The sequence below is a fragment of the Cynoglossus semilaevis genome, chromosome 7 (assembly GCF_000523025.1).
Source record: "Cynoglossus semilaevis isolate Cse_v1.0 chromosome 7, Cse_v1.0, whole genome shotgun sequence".
Classification (NCBI taxonomy): Eukaryota; Metazoa; Chordata; class Actinopteri; order Pleuronectiformes; family Cynoglossidae; genus Cynoglossus; species Cynoglossus semilaevis.
Window position 1 is genome coordinate 8,767,099 of NC_024313.1, and position 19,795 is coordinate 8,786,893.

General features: G+C 39.6%; 1 protein-coding gene and 1 long non-coding RNA gene across 4 annotated transcripts in view; both read right to left on the reverse strand.

Moving 5' to 3' along the window:
* Positions 1–7,120: 7,120 nt before the first annotated feature.
* On the reverse strand, positions 7,121–14,849 carry gpatch2 (G patch domain containing 2). 3 transcript variants are annotated; one of them, XM_025056993.1, is made up of 10 exons: positions 14,587–14,849; positions 12,842–13,085; positions 11,926–12,470; positions 11,649–11,713; positions 11,026–11,223; positions 10,642–10,753; positions 10,183–10,222; positions 9,825–9,889; positions 9,544–9,632; positions 7,121–8,391 (listed from the first exon to the last, which is right to left on the reverse strand). In XM_025056993.1, exons 2-10 carry the CDS (start codon positions 13,067–13,069, stop codon positions 8,222–8,224), a joined length of 1,512 nt encoding a protein of 503 aa, XP_024912761.1. In that variant the 5' UTR covers positions 13,070–13,085; positions 14,587–14,849; the 3' UTR covers positions 7,121–8,221. The 3 variants fall into 3 exon arrangements, with proteins under 3 accessions (XP_024912761.1, XP_008311477.1, XP_024912760.1); XM_008313255.3 differs by lacking the exon at positions 14,587–14,849 and adding an exon at positions 13,888–14,087; XM_025056992.1 differs by lacking the exon at positions 14,587–14,849 and adding an exon at positions 13,888–14,086 and having other exon boundaries at positions 11,929–12,470.
* A 995-nt stretch (positions 14,850–15,844) lies between these two features.
* LOC112487241 (uncharacterized) overlaps positions 15,845–19,795 on the reverse strand; it is a 16,512-nt gene continuing 12,561 nt past the window's right edge. The window contains exon 8 of the long non-coding RNA XR_003050164.1: positions 15,845–16,190. This is a non-coding gene — a long non-coding RNA (uncharacterized LOC112487241). The remainder of the gene's footprint in view (positions 16,191–19,795) is intronic.

Sequence of the window (19,795 nt, forward strand, 5' to 3'; positions counted from 1 at the left end):
ATCACCTGCACTAATCTGCTGCTTAGATAAAAGCCAGACAGCAGACTGTGTGGAGTGGCCTTTATCTCATTATGCACCGCATACAGCAGGCAGCCAAAGCGAAACACACAGTGAATTAACGCAGACGTGCCGTGTGTGCAAAATAAACACGCAGGCAGACGTGCACACAGAAGAAAGTAGGGTGCGTGCGGTTAAGAGTTGGGATTTGTAACATCCCCTAATTTTACGCCAGCCATAAAACACATAAACCTCATCATATCAAATCAACAACTGATACTGTAGCACGTTAAATTATCTTCAACAAACCATAAAGCAAACTGAGAATTAAAGTTAAAGTAAAGTGACTTTAATCTGCCGGAGAATTTTAATTTGCCATCAGTGAATTTATTGGTTGCTTAGAAAAAGTGTGTTGAAATTAAAGCATCAGAGATTAATGACTTGATCTATGCTCAGTGTTTTTCAGCCAACCTAAGAAAAACACAGTCCCGAGCGTGGAATAATCAAGAATAATTTTATATAATTTTCATTATATATATATATATATATATATTACATAATATGCTAATATCAGGCTGATAATATCGGTCGGCTGATATTATCGGACATCCTTAATCTCGTATCTATTACTTATTAATAGAACAGGTCGCTGCTTTACCTGTCAATCACAGAGTTGTTTAATAGTCAGTACTAAACATTGATTATTAAAGCTCAGGGCAGGATTCCACAGACTGAAGCCTACGATCTCATCGATTCTGCACCACTAGCACCACCCTGAGGTCGTTATGCATAGTTTGTAAATGGATGAGTGAATGAATATTGTTGTATGTTTATTTTCTTATATTTTAAAAGAAAATTGTCTATTTTTTAAACTATTCTAAAGTTATGGTTAAAAGCACTGCATATGACAAGTTTTACATTCTGATATTTTTCTGTTTGCCATTTGATTGTCAGTACATGTAATGTAATGTTATGAAAGTGATACTTCAGTTTGCTCGATAAATAAAAACCATAGAAATATTTACGGGCAGTATTAAAAAAAACATTTTCTACTCAGCCTTTACCTTGTATTTAATGTCAGGTAGAATAAAGGACATAAAGAAAATAGCTCGCTCAGTTGAAGAGTTAAAAACTGCCCAATGGCAGTAAAAGAAAATATCATTGACATCTTACATTCAACACAACAACAGACACTGGGACTTTCCACTCACTCTGCACAGACGACAAATATGCGCCGAAGCATAAACTCCAGAACAAATAAAAATGAGCAAAAAGAATCTAAATGCTGCAAATGAAACTGGACACACACGGCTGCAGTTAAACATCAAAACTATTTTTACACTGCTGAGGCTGAACTGAAGACAGGAGCTCAATAACAGAGCAGCCAGCTGCCAGCTATTGACCCAACACCAGATGCAGCCAGTTTTCTCCAAAGAAAAGTAAAGATGGGGATGAAGCACACACACATAGACCAGTCTATGTGTGTGTGTGTGTGCGTGTGTGTTTTCCCTGTGTTACCTAAATTCACAGCCACCAAATCTAGGCCTCAGAAGACGGTGTGCAAATTGACTCCAAAAAACTGGACAGTAACCCAGTGTCTCTCTCTCTCTCTCACACACACACACACACACACTCTTGAGCATCAAGGCACATATCCAGTCTGTTTAATCTGCTTAGTTTATTCCTGACTCACAGTCATCCATCAATTACTGAGACAGAGGAAAAGACTATTGACACTGTGTGCAAACACCACTGTCTCACTGCTGCTGCACACATAAATGGTTTACAAAAGAGTGGAGACAAAGAGAGGAGAGCAGGAGAGGGAGAAAAGAGAGGAAAGGGGGGAGAGAAAAAGGGAGACAAGTTCAAAAAGGAAGAAAATAACAGATTCTCTCAACGAGAAATGAAAATGAACCGTCCCCTGCATATGCATGGCTGACACACGAGCTACTGTAGATGGATGGATGGGAAGTGATACATTAAATGTTGGACTGACACATGAGCTCTTGGAATCGGATCAGTTTCACTCTATTGATCTGTAGCACTGTGTGTAGGGATCAGAGGTCACGCACACACACACACACACATCCACGCTGGTAACCTTAGAAACCCTCCGAGAGAAGCTTATGGCAGCATAACCATAGACATGTCACTGAGAGACACTGGGACCTGCTGCTGCTGCTGCTGCTGCTGCTGCTGCGGCTGCTGCTGCTGCTATCCTCAGAGGGTCAATGGTCATCAAATGGTTTTCACTCATCTCAGGATCCTACAGTCCCACTGTGCAGGAAGTGAGTCACCGCAGGGGGAAATATATATGCACAGGAAGGCGCTCTGGCAGGCGGGATTTTATTACAGCTAATTTAGGGTCATTTGGTGACTATTTGAAATGCACGAAGAATAAGTGTGCAGTTGCAGGCTCATGCGGCTGATTTAGGCTGCACTGCCCTCTAGTGAAGGAGAGTTGTTTGTTTAAATTTAAAGCAGACAGAGACAGCAACTTTTTAATAATAGCTAATGAAGTGAAAGCACAATTAGAGACCTAAGCAGTTAAGGACAGGAGAGTTTATCCTGATAATGGAGCGTGCTCAGTGCAGAGTGTGTTTCATTGTTGTACATCTGGTCGTTATGCTGTAAGGTAAATGACTACAGCAAAAGCCAATTATACACTCAACAAGCAACTTCTGCAAGCAATAATATCCTCCGCTTATTAAAGGGATAGTCCACCATGTTGATTTGTGAAAAAACAAAACAAAAACCCAATACAGTACATGGTCAAACGAGTTTGCCGACCAGTCTCTGAATCACGATCTATCCATTCATTATCTGTACAGTTTATAGTGAGGGTCTAATGAAAGGCTAGACAAGAATCACAGCCAAAATCCATCTGATCCAAATCATCAATCAACTCTGGGATTATTCAAATGTATTCCTTGACCTTTGGGTTTGTCCTTAACCTTTAAATTAAAACTACACAACAATCTATCGGACTGCAAACACACCAGTTAAACTAACGCAGTACTGCTACCCAGGGAGTGATAAAACATAACTGTAATTTTAAAGTAAACGGTGTGGATTTGTGCACATCCTGTAACAAATAAAAAGTTGTCCGGTAGAGTTCTGAACGACTTCAGGCAAAATGACGAAGCAAATATTTGAAGTACTTAAACAAACAAAAAAAAACCCTGAATCTATTTTTAACATAATAAAAACACAGATTGTTGCCTGCAACACTTAACACTTAAGTTTTAATTGAAGCAATGTAAGACTGTAACGAGTAACACTGGGAGAGTTATCTCAATGCATATGTTTAAAAAGAATAAATAGAAGATATGAGAATATATTACAGATAATAGCATATTTGTATATAAGAGGGGTGTGGTTTATATTATGTAGCTGGTATAAAATGAGCATAGACAAGAGTCTGGGTCTATGGAAGGCATCAATCATAGTTCACCATCTTGTACTAAACATAAGGTACAGGACATAGAGCTGTCGCCACAGGCTGAGAAAATTATTGTGAAAATATTCATGGCATCAGGAAAACTGTCACTGCGTAAAGGTCAAGGACAGAAACAACTGCTGAATCCTCATGACCATCCAGGTCTTACATTCAAAACCTGACGGTCAACAACACTTTAATTTAAGAAAACTTTGTGAATTTATATTTGACTTCTATAATCTATTAAGTAAAATAAAGGAGGTGGTGAAAAGGTGGTAAAACATATTTCTATTTTTTACTCATCTTATCTTTGTTTATTTGCATTATAAATAAATGTGCATTAAATGTGCAAAAAAGTGCATTACCAAATTACACACTTTATTTTAATTGCATTATAACAAAATGTACAACATGCACACACACACACACACACACACACACACACGTACACCTGCTCCCAGACGTATTTCAGGTGAGGAGCCGCCAGCATGGGTACACCACGCACTAAAAGCTGGGAGTCAGCAGCACACACACATTCTGCTGATGTCAGTAACTATTTAAACCCCCAAACACACACACACACATCAACTAAACACACAGCCTATCTCATCATATCACTTTTATCTCCACAGGTGGTAAATTTAGCTCTCCGTCTGACTGTCAGCATGTCTACAATAAACAAATCATCATCACAAACATTCAGACCAACACAGCTCCACTGTTTGAAAACTGTCAACCTCAGCTTTGTGTGTTTCCGCCTCCAGCTTTCTTCCCCTCCACTCATCCATAGGCACCCCTCCAACGTGGTCTAACACATTCTGTCAGCAGCTCCACAGGTGAGCCACTCTCATTTCACGACACCATCCCTCACCACAGAGAGAGAATCATCACCAATATGTGTCTATTTCCTTCATTGAATTTCTCCCAAGTTTTTTTCTTTCTATTTGCTCTTTTTTCTGCTCCTTCAGCTATTTCTTGGAAATTCTTAGCATCCTCTCCTGTCTTTCCTCATCTCATCATATGGATGCAACCAGAGGTGCCACATGATTTTTGTGAATAACCTTATTGCCCCCAACAACCCCACCCTGTCTCCAGGCTTTTTTTCGGGTGGCGGGTGCATCTCACAGTTTCCCCTCCCTGAGCTGGTTATCCTGCATGGCACAGTCCAGTGATTCTTGGCCACGCTGAGGTACAACAGTCAAAATGTAATTTTCTGCAAGATTACACATGATAATGAGTAGCTCTGGAGGCTCGCCATAAAGGATGACGTCCAATTATAGATGCATAAGTATCGATCTGTCAACAAACGCCGCGATGAGGATGAGAGCGGAGTGCGGAGAGAAGCAACCAAGATGTAAGAGTAATGTTATGTTTACTGACATCTTTTTTTTTCTGTCCATCCCACATAAACACAGTGCTGCAGGAGAATGGCATAATAAATGATTTACTGTAAAAAAAAAAAAAAAACTGCTGAGAAACTAATTTAAATTTCAAGTAAGTACAGTTGGGAGCAAATAAATGACTGAGAGATGAGTTCACCTGGGAGGAGAGTACTTTACCTGGTACAGCACACACACACACACACATGCTGTGTACACACCTCTGTTTCTTCACACTAGACTATTTCTCAGCAGATGGGAACAAAGGCACATTTGACCATTTACTGAAATTAAAAGCAGCCCTGCATCTTTCCTGCCCCTTCCCCTGCTCATACTGCTTCTGCTCAGTACTCACTGTCAGTTTCATCCGCTGGCTCTTTTTTGCCCGGTCTCTCCGCTCTACAGCTGCAGTCAGTCAGTCAGTCAGTCTCAAGGACAAACGCTCCAGCTCTCCTTGCCTCCAGTCTTTGTAGCTCAGCGATGCAGCAGCAGCACACTCACACACACACACACACACACACACACACAAATACAAAGCACACATTCCTCTGCTCTGTTCTCTCCTCTCAGCATCTCACTCCAATGCTGAGTTCACCTACCTGCCTGCCTGCCTGCCTGCCTGCCTGCCTGGCCAGCTCGCTCGCAGGGGAGTCCTGAGAGAGTGTGTCAGAGAGAAAAGTGTGTCTAAAAGGGATGAGGTAGTGGAGGGGAGGGGATGGAGGTGTGCAGAGGACACGGCCAGCGTTTTTTCCCTCACATGCAGGAGGAGGTGGGTGAGTTTCAGTGATGGTAGAGGACACACACAGCACTCCTGAATTTCTATGGATGGATACAGATGAGGGTTTGTTGTTGCAACCTTGCTAAAATAAGGAAGAGAGAAGGAAAGAAAAGAGGGGGAGAGAAGGAGAGCAAGAGAGAGGGAGCTGGTGGTGTGGCTTCATATTTCAGTGATGTTGAGTCAGCACATGGATAAGATGCATGTGTTGACCAAGTTGGAACTGTTTAACACGAATGTTCCTTCTAACAGTTATGACTTGGTGGCTCTCTGAGTCAGTGGACCATTGGACTGCTGTGAGTTTAATGTTTGTCAATCCCACAAATTAACTTCATGTGAATGTGTCTTCATTCACATTGTTTAGCCAAGGCCACTCAGTACTCTAACACACCCTGGGGTGTCATGAACCTCATGTTTCATGGCATTTGTAATAATATTTTGACCACATTTAGAGGCCAAATAGTGGTCTATACCCCCTTAGGTTTGTTTGGGAACAGCTGTGTTTGCTAACAACTAGGGCAAATAGGACAACTTCCTCTCCGTGGGACCAAATGTTCTTGTTTTTGTCCTGCTGACAGTATTTAGTGACCTCAATTAACATCACTGTGTTGGAAAAAGTCAAAATTTTTCACAAGTCACAAAGGAGAAAACAGACCTGAAAACGGCAGATTTTTTAAAGAATCAAATGATATTGGGTTTACATTAAATTATTGAAGTAGTAGAATAGTTGCTATAAAAGCTGTGTGAAGAAATACTTACGATAACTTACATATAAATAATGCTTGGTTTGTAACTTGGTCTTTTCTTTAGCTTAGCTAATTATAACGTTTTCATTTAACAATTATTTTAGTGTTTCCTATAAATCTTTAGCACATAATGAGGAGGAAAAGCAATTAACTGGCAAAACTGGAACCACCAATGTACTTACTTTCTATATATATACAGCAGAAACTTAAAGACAGGTGGATGTAGACTTGCCCTCCATTCCAACATAAGTGTGCTTTTGTATTTATGTGACTACTGAATAATAATGAAGACAGCTTTAAGGATAGTATGATTCAGTGCAGTGCTACAAAGTCAGCGCACACTGGTTAACAAATCACTAATGAATTTAAACTACAATGTGGTTCAGGGGACATTCATTCATCTAATGGGACGAGGCAAGTTGTAGCTTATGCTGCCAAATTATTACTGCAACATTTTTAGGCATTGTAGAGAACATTTCTGCCGACAGTTCTTTTAACATTTACGTTTTGGGCCTTAAATTGTAGTATGTTTATAATTAAAGAATACCAATGTAACCATGAATGGATCACTTTTGTACACCAACCTAGCAACTGATTTATTAGCGGCAACCTTAAAGCCGGGGTTCATGAGAGCTTCAAAATCAGATATTTTACTAGTAAAATGCAGGATAAAATAGTCAAATGAATGGTAACAATGTCCTGTTTGGTTCCTTCAGTTTCAGTGTTGCTGCTAGGAAAATGAAAGGTACCATAACAATGAAAAAACAGGACTAAAAAAAGGTAATTCATGCTGTGCCTCCGCTGATGCTTTAATTACATTTGTGTTTTGCACATCATCACATTTAATTTGCACTGACATGTCACTTTCAGAATGCATCTGCTGCCAGTCCTAAAATTGTGAGTCCAGTAACCTAACAAATTAAGTAAAAACCCATGATTAATACAGTATTCAACAAACTTTTCAAATTTTGCACCTTTTCTTTTAGTTTCTCTGAAATTTGAAAAGCTAGAGGAAAATAAAGAAGCACTGAACTTTACCTTTTTACAGTGTGGGTGTCCGGGGCAGTCATTTTGAAAAGTTGTCTGCAAAACACTCATTTGTCTCAGCTACACACATCAACGGGTAATTCATGATTTAGACTTTCCGTCACATGTCAAAAAAGTCCGCAAAGACCAGCAGTATCAACAGCTACACACTGTGATACGCAATGTTAAAGTTATGAGTTAGAGTTTTATCTGTTTACATTTATCTGTTTTGGGTAGATAAAAAAATCTTGATGACATGGCTTTCTCCATGAAACGATAGGATAAAAATGTATGGGAAAAACACATCCTCTCACACATCGCAATAAAAATTAATCTAAAATAAATTCTGAGGTAAAGCTGACTCGAAAACCCCTTGCATTCAAATACTGAAACCAAACAATACCACCGGCAAACAAACAGCTCCGTCATCTGGGCTGAACTCCTATTCTTTCGCTTCTACTGAAGTGTGCAACGCTGGTGAGGTAACAGTACTGAAAATGCATGTCAGCTTAACATACTACCAATAAGCCATCATTATCTTTTTAAGCCTCCAACATGGAGTTTACTAACAAGATGTGTGTGCAAGAAGTATTTGCCCTCGTCAATCCATCCCAAGTCTGTGTAGATTAACACAATCTTCTTGCAGTTTCCCCAATATGGGAAAGTTTCTTTTTCCAGCTCAGACTCTGTTGTTAGGACAGGCCTAACTGCTTTATGCTTGTTGGCTCATATGTCCAGGTAACTCTGTGAGTTCTTTTCGTTTTACTTTGTTTATCACCCTGAGCAGCATTTGATCTCCAGGTCGCTCCAAGAGGGTCCTGATGACGCTGCAGGATCTCAGGATTCAGGACAAGGGCATTCAGTTGAAACCGAGACCTGCACCTTTGGGTCTCTGCGTGGCTCTGACGGGCTCCGTTATACCCCTGCCCTCCGGACCTAGGCCCATCCCTGGGTTCCAGCCCATGCCCTGCAACATGCGGTTTCCCAAGTTAGAATCTGGGATGGGAGGAGCATTCTCACCAACAACACCTGAAAAGAGAAGGTAGGGTAAATGGTGTTTTAGTTTTTCTTTTTGTTTAATAACATACAGTAAAAATGCATATATATTTTCTCTGTTACAAAAGTTGCAAAAGTTCAGAATTCCAACTTGTCCATTAAAGTCTGTATGCCTTCTATGCCTTCACGTAACAGCAGATTATTTTTAGGTATGGTTCCAACAAAAGAAATCAATTTCTCTGTGATTTTGTCATTTCAGATCTCAAATGCACATTCTCATTTCACACACTTGTGCCTGTGCAGCCCCAGTAATCTCACTCTGTCTATGACATTCCCCCAGTGACCTCATCAGTCATTTTCAAATTGTTAAGCTTCCCTGAAGACCATAAATCCGAGTAATAAGGGACACCTATGCATGTCTTAGAAAGACAGGTGTTTGTCCTCTCTCATCGTAACTCTGTCCATATAATTAGAATTCTGGGTGAAGCAGCATTACACACATGATTGATGGGCCCATGATGAACGTACAACAAGCTGTCAGGATGTCAGTCTGCAGCCAGTCTGATACTACAGTACACTGCCAATAGACCATTCTGCACGCCTTACCTTAGAAGACGCAATTTTTAGGTCAACACAATGAAAGATGCTGAGGAGAAAAAAATATGGTTCCAGCCATTGTTTATATTGGTTATTTTTGGCTGTGTACTTCACAAGTATCAACTTTCACAAATGACACCTTTGTTTGTGCTTAGTAAGGAGATTGAAAAGACAGTATTTTTACCAACACTCGAAGGTCCAGCCTAGCCATTTGAAGTAGCAGTACTAGTTTAAATCACTTAAGATAATCCAGTAGCTCTGCACTGAAGGCATGACTATGGCAGTGGACACCTGTTCAGTAAAGCTAAGAAAGAAACCAGGTTTTGGATTAAATCTAGGTAAAGGAAAAGGCATTAGGATGAATTAAAAACATTAGTGATCTGGAGCCTTATTTCTTTTTATTCAGGCTGTACTTTTCAGGCTTATGTGTGGGACAAACAGAGACAAGAGCAGGTTGGAAAACATACTGAGTTTGAGCAAATGGGCAGAGAAGCTTGACAGAAACGAGAGCCAAAAATACAATAAAAGGGACACTTGGCGATAAGTGCCAGATGGCATGTTAGGTGTATCGAGGTGTGCATCCAATACCTGAGGGGCCAGTGGAACCGAGAGGTGCTGCTTTTCGCCGCCGCTTGACATCTCCTGTACACAGCGAGCCCAGGTGCCCGCTGGTCTGTCTGTGAAATCACCCGGGCAGGACAAAAATATATCAGCATTAGTGTGATCTCAAATAACACTATGCGGAGTATCAGAACTCATTTGAAACACAACCACTAAAAGCCTATAGGGAGCTGAGACTGCAGCAAAGACAGAAAGAGGTAGTAAAAGGAAATGAATCGGAGGTGTTTAAAATTACTTGCGGTTCTTACCTGCTGGCTGTTTTTACCGAACAGCTTCTCCGATGCCCCCTGTCTGTCCGTGGGTCCCAGTGCAGCTGAAGCGGAAAAGCTTCTTAATTTTCAAGCAGTTGGCAAGTGATACATTTTTCACGTTAGGAGATTTAACAGGACATCTGGCCGTCTTCAACGCAAAATGTTGTTAGTCAAAGTCATCGAGTACTACATGTACTAATAAAAACTTACAGAGGGGTGTGACTGTCGGTAGAACTGTTTATATTTTCTTTTCACAATGACTTAGTTCAGCAACACTCAGAGTGATGTTCCCTACTCCAGTGATTAGTAACATCCAAACACAAACTTAAAAACCTCACAAACACATACAACTCACCTGTCCGTGATCTCTTCTTGAACCAGAACTATACCAAGGCCTGGTGAAGAAAATAAATGTCACTAGGACCCTGAAATTCAATAAGTACCATAAATGTAACCCTTGGCTGCCCTCCTCTCCTTTCCAAATTATATCTAGCAAGCCAATGAAAAGATTGCCAGGCAGTAATGACACTCTGGCAGAGCCATTCCTGGCCAGAGCACTAACAGCTTTCCTGCTGTTACAGCTGTGCACCCCCGTTGAGTAGGACAGGCTTTGACCAACCTTGGCAGACGACATACCCCTCCTGGTTCACACATGAGGTTAAGGTGCAAATCTTATATACTCACAAATAAACTCAATAAAATCATCCAGAGCTAACTGTCACTTTGATAAGAAGACACAAAAAACAACAAACACTTACAAAATGTCATAATGAAGTACTTGTGATACTTTAAAAGTAACATTTCAGTTACATACTCATGGGAGTCCTGGGTTTGTCTTCCCAGTCTCTCACTGAAACCTGGGTTGGAGCTGCCAGCTTCTGTCACCTGCTGGTGTGCATGGAGGCGACTCAGTCTGGCTTGAAAACCTGAAATACAGCAAAATAACCGTTATTTGGAATTATTTGTTTTAATAGATGAATATACGTTGTATATTTATAATTTACAAAGCCAATGATATATGTGTAACATGTTTGTCTGTGTGTGATGGTTGCCCCCTACAGCTCATATGTGAGACAACAACAACATTGCACATTTCCTTGTTGAAAGGGTCTCAAACATTGACGTTAACCATTAAGTGTTAAAGTGCAGTATACAGAAAGAGTACAGTAATCACATTACACTTTAGCCTTCACTGTACCTCTCTGTGCTGCATGGCTCATGAGTGGAAAGGATCCTGTAAGAATACTGTTGAATACTGGATCAACCATCTCCAGCTCCTGTGACGCCGACTCCCTCTCCCACCAGGGAACCACTCCTGCTATTCCACAAGCACCTCCAGGTGCTGTACTGGAGCCCGGCTCACCCTCATAGAACCAATCACTCTGCTCATCATCAGCTGAAGACGAACAGATGATAATAAAGAGAAGCATGATTAATTGTTTCATGTACTATTTGTGTGTAGGGCAAGTCATTTTATGTGAATCCAAGAGCAATAGGATTAGAAATCATTTTAAATTTGATTGACCCCACTCTCATTTTGCTTATCCTATATGGTAAAATAGGGTCAAATGTTTAAACAAGAGATTGAAACCACGCACAATAAACAGCATTTTCTATAGTCCATGCTTGCTATATGCTTTAACCTATTTTTTAGGGGGGAACATTTTTTTATAGGGTAGAGGGTGACATGTACCCTTATTTGTACTTCATTCTGTTTTTTGATTTCCACAACGATTAAAGTAAATTTCTATTCCACTGCCATCTGAGAACTGTTAAGTAACGTACATACAGTTTTCATGACGAGAATTAAACTTTAAGTACCTTGTCTCCCCTCATCATTGGTGTAAAGGCCACCATCACTGCTGTTGCTGACACTGCTTGTTTCACTGCACAATGAAAGGCAAGAATAAAAAAGGCTTGTTATTTTAAGTCATTGGGCACAAAATGCAGAACAAATTTAAACCAGCATCAAATCATGATATAAAATAGTCCTACCTGCTGAGCTACAGACTTGTACACATACTTGTGAATACTGTTGCAGAAACAGAGCAGTTGCACCTTCTAAAATACAAGACACAAAATAAATTGAAACACTAACCACCTGTCACTCATTTCCTCATCTGAGCCCTTGTGTTCCTCCAACTCCATTTTGTCTTTAGACCCTTCCATTGGGGAGGAAACATGGTCCTCGCTCTCAACAACCACTCCTTCGTCTGCAGCCTCCAAACCTAGTCTCTGGGTGGCCAGTTTCCTCTTTTTTAACCTGTTCTTTCCTTCCAGACCCCCTTCACAGAGGTCCATGGCTGCCCTGTCCTCAAGCAAACCAAGTTTTTGAGGCCTTACACTAATCCGGGCTTTAGGAACAGGTGGAGGTCCGAGCATGGTGGAGGACGAGGAGGAGGGTTCTGGTTCCACAGGTGGGTCTACAGCCATACGTTTGACCTTACGTCGCCGTCTAAGACTGCGAGTTCCCTCTGCAGATCCCAGAACACTGAGGTCGTCCGTCCATAGCGGTCTCTTGCTTCTTCCCATGTCAGATGCCAGAGGTGTTCTCCTTTTTGGTCCGAGCTGTTCATCAGAGTCACTGTTGTCTCGGGCATGACTGTTGGTGGCAGACACACCTCCTACACTGGCACGGTAGTCCTGCAACAAATGTCATATTACGCAGTAAGTATTCAAAAGCAAGAAAGCAGTTTGAATTAAAGAAATAAAAAGTGTTTTATAAACTTTGAAAAGCGTCACATATTGTATAGGACAATGGATGCAGAAAAAGGAAGAACTCAATTTAATGTTCTCTTGTGGTGATGAGGTTTTTGAAGTTCATGACTTCAGTTTTATTTGATGACTAAGAATAATTTTAATAGATAAAGTTTTTCTTGTCAGCCAATGAATATATTTGTTCTATTGGTTAAGACATTTAACCACACCTTATAAAACATGTTTTGTTTATTGACTATGTGCTATAACTATGAGTAAGAACTGGCACTGCGAGAAACACTGTCACACCACCTTACCTTATGTTCTTCCACACTGGACTCCGAGCCCTCACTGAGATGGCCCGTCTCCCAGGGTGGATGTGGGTTGTCTGAGCGACGTTTCCTACCCCTGCGCTTCCGAGCCTGTCTCTTCAGCAAGCAGCCTACAGCCAAGGCATGGTCTCCTCCATCCCCAAATCCACCACGAGCAGCTTGCTCTGAGCTCTCCTCCAGTGCTGACACCAAATCATGGACCAGCTCGTCCATTGTCCGGCGAAAGTGCCTAAAATAGAGGGAATAAAAGTAGTGTGTATGTTAATAATAGCAATGTTGGTATATGTAAAATAACATGGTTACAGATAGACGAGCACAAGACCAGGGTGAACCGTAGCTAAATTTACGGACGAGTATTTGTGTACTGTACTGTAACATTTTCAATTTTAGAGCTCTTTAATAGGTCTACATGAGCAATAGTCAACAACTATTTCATATCCTAATTGATATAATACACCATGACCACCTAATTTCTCGTTACCGTTACACATGTCCAATTGTACCTATGCTGAGCATAGGTGGAAATTAACTTTGATTGCAATCTGACGTCAACAGCTCTGCATAAACGACAGTCAACATTTTATAACACATTACTGATCACTAAAACAAAACACATTAATCACACTTCCGCATGAGTTTGCTACACAAGTCAAATGTTAATTAAAACAAATGGCTGTCTTGTTGTCGTCATCCCTTTTGTCAAAACTGGTTTATCTAATTATTACTAACCGACTTTGGTTGTTATTAGCTTCACGGGCTAGCGTTAGCTTTCTGTCCACCACAGCATACAGAAAACTTATTAAAGCTTAACAACTACTGATAGCAGACAAGTCTCGGTGATGGCGGTGTCACAGTCTATGCGTTTTAACAACTGTCCCCGCCGGAAATATGGGGACAAAGAAAGCATCCACTATTCAGAACAGCATAGACTGCATCCTGCTAACAGTATTAGCCATCAACCGGCTCTCCCACCACAGTGGAGGGGACCTAAACAATATGCTACGTCTCAGTGATTTTTAAAGGCAACCTACCAGCCGGTTCCCGCTTTGCCGATGGTTTTTAAATTAGCTGCACGGGACATTAAAGCCACCAAATGCCAAATATTTTCAGCCAGAAACAAGGAAAACACAGTGACACACCACAGACACCATCCTGATACAAAAGCTACAGATCAGCTAGCTGCGGGATCAAAATGCGACAAGAGGATACCATGAAGGCAACACAGGGCACGCGCTGCATTCGCGTACCGTAGGAAATATTAAAATCATTGTACAAACAGGCAAACTGTTAAATTTGTAATATTTCACTATAATTTAATAGAACTTCACCATTTCCTCTGAGATTACAACACACACTTGATAAATAACCTACTTACTGAATTATAACACAAAACATGCAGGATAACAAATCTTTTTTATAATAACATAAACATATATAATAACATATATTTTTCATAATAACAAAGTGATTTTTTACGTTTTGAACAGGGACCAAATTATATATATATATATACTTGTCAATTAATAGATTTTGTAATATAAACATTGTCCATGGCATATTATATAAATATGTCGAAGTGAAGTTGGGAGACAACAATTAAAATAAGTGTAATCAACATCACACACGTCATACCACAAAACTCCTTAGGGGATTAGAGACCCCACAATTAATACCTATAATATTTAGGGTTGCAGGTGCCACTATATGCTTCATAAAAGAAAATAACTCACCTTAGGCATGAGGTGGAAAACAAGCTTTTGATGGTCACAAAGCAGGAGGATAGGGAAAATGTATAAAGTTGTTAAACTTGCCGAGGCATCAAGGACTATTTCTGGAATCTTTCTCTTGTTTCCTCCCTCTTTGACTTCTATGACTCTCTCCTGCTTACTCCTTTGATGTGTTCTCTCAGTGGAAAGAAAAAAAAGGAAGAGGAAAAACTAGACCGATATGGTGCCAAATATTCTCTCAATGGAACGCTGTAATGTTGAGTATAGAAAAATAAATCTGACTTAGCTCTCATAAGAACATTGAAACATTCTGGAAGCAGGAGTACAATAATAATAATAATAATAATAATAATAATAATAATAATAAGAAGAAGAAGAAGAAGAAGAAGAAGAAGAAGAAGAAGAAGAAGAAGAAGAAGAATGACTTAATTTATTGTGTTAATGTAAGGCATCAAATGCACACCTTCAAAATGTATTGCAACTGGTAAACATTTAAACGATGCCGTAGTTACCATTTCTAAACACAGGAGGACGACATAGTCTAAAACTTGATGAGCGCCCTATCAGACTGCAACCATATTTACAAGCAATCAGCTGGCATATCTATTAAATAGCGAAGGTCAGCAGTTCAAACACACCAGTGACAACAGTGCTCATATCAATTGCAGTGGTCAGTGAAAGCGTCACTCGGTACCAGTGAGACTTGGAGTCATTCCCATGTGACAGGTGTTACAGTGTTTTGAATGTCAGTCACTGGTCACACCAATACTGAGTAAGAGACCTAATGAGAAAATACACATTGAAAACAATGACTGACATCAACTGCAGGGACATGTCCCCCAACTGTACATGTCTGTTAATAATAGGTGTTTATGGGTGTATTAGAAAAAACATTCAAATCATGTCCTGTCAAACAAATATCCCACTCCTTAAATGTAATGGAAGTCAGAGGGTCTGGTGAATGATGACCTCTTCAGGACTGTCTCAGGTTTCCTGACCCGAGAGTCCAGGTAAATTTAGTAAGATGCTGCCCACTTGTACACAAGAGTCAGACACTAAATGTGCTCCAGGAGTGAAGACACAGCTTCTTAACTAGAGCAGGATTTTATAGACTTTCATCGTAACTCAGCATCTCAGGGGTTGCATAGGGCCACAAGTTCTACAGACGGTATTTAACACATTATGGAATCATGACATCAGCAGAAGAAGATGAAGAGTTGGATGAGACGGTTGAGCAGGATGTCCATGACACCACCTGGAGTTGGGTAAAGTGAATTTTAAATCTCCTGAATGTCTGGAACCAAAACTGAAAAATGTGAAATATAGGGGCAAATATTTGACATGAAAAAAACTAAATCAGTACAAAAATATGTACATTCCAAGATTAGGTTCGTACAAGCATCTGGTCTGAATAGACAACGGTATGCAAACTTAAATGTTCCAGTTCTCAGTTAAAATGAGGCCAAGACTAAAGATTATTTCATGACAAACATGTATATTTCCTTTTTTACTTAATGTAATAAACATGTCAGACACATTTTAAACTAGTACAAACAAACACATCAAGGCCTAAGATATCTTGCAAAATCCTAGTAAGATGAGCTGCCCTGGAAGAAATGTGAAAGAAGAAAAAGAAAGTGTTGAAAGCAGCTGTAATGGTCTACACTAGAATTAAAATAACACATTTGTCAAACACAATCTTGCAACATGGAAACACACACTGTTAATGCCCAAATGTGTTATATTTGTTGATCAATGTTCTCAAAGCCAAATCTTGATTTTCCTTTCAAAGTCCACAGTACGAGGCTATGTACTTATGTGCAAGAGAATATTTAACCAGCCACTAATGCTCAGTTGCCCTAGTAATGGACAGAGAGTATTTAAAAATTGGCAGTTCCAACTGTTTGGCTAAGTATCCAGACTTGAGGTCAGAATGGTCTGAACAAACCTTATTATATGAGGTTTTGATATAAACCCTGCCAGTAAATATGACCAAATTATACCTACAGAGAATTATTTTTGTGTATATTTTGTGTATATCCTTTTTTTTTTTAGTTGTAAGAAGTCAGTAAACATTGTGATAAATATTTTCAGAACGATAATGGTCACTGTCAGAGCTTCTGTCAGTGACTTGAAGTGAACAAATCTGCTAGATTAGAACATACCTTCTGATATCATCTGTGTGCACGAAACATTAACCTCCCGGTGTCAAATAAATGTGCACATGAAAGATGAGTGAAAAACAAACTTAATAGCTCTGGACAAAGAAAAAGAATGTTATGTACTTTTCTGAAAATAAATGACTAAGAGGTCCTAACACTTATCATGTGTCACATTGTTCTTTGAGTGTAAACATTTGCTGTTTATGTCCAGAGAACATTGGGTTAGTACGTCTTCTTAGTAAAACAGCATGTTCTTAGAAAACATGTCGGGTAGGGCAGCTGGGTGGCTCATTTATCCTCAGAGATTCCAGTGACACTGGAGAGTGATATGGGGACAGTGTGTGTATGTGGAGGGGCCAAGATGGGCAACCAGTGATAGTATTTAAACGTTGCATTATGGGTTATGTCTAGACAATATTATTTATATTTTGTCACATTAATTTATTTTTGTTACTTTATATGTACATTAAGGTTTAAAGTTTAATAGCAGAATAGCAAACTCCCAAACCAGTCAATAATTGTTTTGAATAATTGTGATTATGATTTTTGCCACAATCAAACTCTCCAAGACTTCCCTCTGTTCCTCAAAATAGTATATATTTTTCTTTTTCACAGGGGTTTTTTAGTCAATTCGTTGTTGAAAGATGACGTGAGAGTAAAGGAAAGTATGACAAATACACAAAAGTGTAAGATTTTTTACTAATTAAATAATGTAGTGATCCCTGATCTAGTGGCAAGAGAAATACTATTTTGAAGAAACTCGGGTTTAATAGTGGTCTCTTTTGCATTTATTAAATGTTGACTAAATAAGCTGTTTTTATTTTTATTTATTTTCTGCAGAATATCGCTGTCTACTGGCCACAAGTAGCACAATCGACTGCATTCTACAAGTAGCCACGACATATAAACGCAGTATTGACGCTGTGTGGTAGCGAACTTAGCTTTAGCTTTAGTTACACGGATATTAAACATAGTTTACAACATCTATGTTTAACATTGTTACACATATATAGTAACGGAAGATATCTATTTTATTCATGTTCCACAAGGGTAGGGTAGCTGAGTAACAGATTTTATGACAGGATTTTATTTAGAAAACCGGTCGGTTGTTCGGTTTTAGATGTGCTAACAACAAGTTCCGGCCAAAAGTTTATCTGTATATCAAGCCATGTAAGGGCTCTATTTCGATTGATGTGCCATTGCACATCAACGATTGGTTGTTTATGAATTCAATTGCTCTTTTCAGACAACAGACGGCGATACTTGCCGACAAACGTGAAACATAAGCGCAAACTCTGCGCTTTCTATCACGTCCGCTTATGTTTCACGTTTGTCAGTTCGTCTCGCCCTTTGCTGTCTGTAAGGTGCAATTGCAAACATAAACAACCAATCGCTGAAGTGCAATGGCACATCAATTGAAATAGATCCCTGACATGGCCTCATGTACAGACAGACCTTTGACCGGAACTTGTTGTTAGCGGAGCTAAAATCGAATAAATGGCCGCATTTCTTGATAAAATCCTATCATAAAACGTGTCACTTCGCTACCCCTCCCTTGTGGAACATGAATAAAAAAAAATACTGTATATTTCGCTACTGTTTAATATCCGTGTAACTGAAGCTAAAGCTAAGTTCGCTACCACACAGCGTCAATGCTGCGTTTATACAAGTATCTGTCATGACGATTGCCAAACAATTGCTGTCGGATTATATTATATTATATCGGAATATATGGCCAGTAGACAGCGATATTCTGCAGAAAATAAAATAAATTAAAACAGGTTATTTGGAAAAAATGGAGGAACATTACTGGATATTCAGTACATGGCAGGTTTTTGTGCACTGCCACGCTGCCAAACAACAACATTAATAATAATAACAATAAAAAATAATAATGTGATGTTTTAATAAAAATTTGATATGTAAACACTGACATATTGTAAATATTTAAGCAAGAAAAGCTTATTGAGTTTATATGTTCGAATTGAGCTATGAAAATAAATGTAACACAACATAAGCAGCCCTTAGCCATTTTTACTTTGTAAAAGTAGCTCTCGGAGAACAAAAGGTTGGAGACCCCTGGTCTAGAATATGCATTGAAGTTTAGATATAATTAATAATGGTACTATTTCTAAACCTGTTCTAGTTCTTCCAATTCAATATACAGTATCTCAGCCCTTACAGTCTATAACCACAAGCTCCTCTCTTCTTTTTTTTAATGTAGAGCCTCCACTTCCTGTATTCTTCATCATGGTTCTGTATGTATGTTTTTCGCCCTCCTACTGTTTTTGAGTAGAAATAAAACTAGTCAAATTTACGTATTGTAATAATCATTTTGAAAATGAGAAATGGAAGAGATGTGTTTACTTTTAATGTAGAGTTTAAAGATAAATGTTATTATCGCCCTAGTTGGAAGGTGGTGTGACAGTGTGAACTATTTTCTACAAATACACACGGAGTCAGCGGAAGAAGTGAGTCTATCTGCTTCAGATTTCCTCAGACTACAACTGCTAACATCGAATGTGGCAACGCTGGCCTGTGATTGGTCAGAAAGATCGCCTCACCGTATCACCTTGACACAGCTGATGATTTTAAATGCTGACGTATTCGCCGTCACATCCAGCCGTCACAGCAGCACTGTGGAGACTGTATGAGCTGCTGCGGGGGTAGGAGAGGGTACATGAGAGTAAGGGGGAAGTGCGATAGGGGGATTTTAACCCAAAAACGTCATGTCTCAATTTATATACAGTTCTCAAAATTCTATCTTGTTACCCGTTTTAACACAAAAAAGCAGTTCCTATTCCCTGTTATTGTGATCAAGTATTAATCAGTATAAGCGGCAAATCACAACATAATTAACCCACTGTTCAGGTCAACTTTGGCGCAACTGAAAATGTAAACTGCCAAGTTGTTGCCACTGTGGCAGCATATACGATGTATTTAGCAACGCAATAGAACAACGCGGATTGGTCAGTAGGCGGATTTGTCCTGTAGGTGATGTCAGCCACTGACAAAACTATCTCGCTGAGAGAGAGAGAGACAGAAAGAGT

Excerpts from the sequence above, each read along its gene's own strand:
- gpatch2 (XM_008313255.3), bottom strand. The coding sequence starts at position 13,937 with ATGTCCCGTGCAGCTAATTTAAAAACCATCGGCAAAGCGGGAACCGGC. Across the intron at positions 13,086-13,887 it reads GGCAAAGCGGGAACCGGCTG|GCACTTTCGCCGGACAATGG; the intron begins GTAGGTTGCCTT and ends CCTCTATTTTAG. Across the intron at positions 11,224-11,648 it reads CAATGATGAGGGGAGACAAG|CTGATGATGAGCAGAGTGAT; the intron begins GTACTTAAAGTT and ends GTTCGTCTTCAG.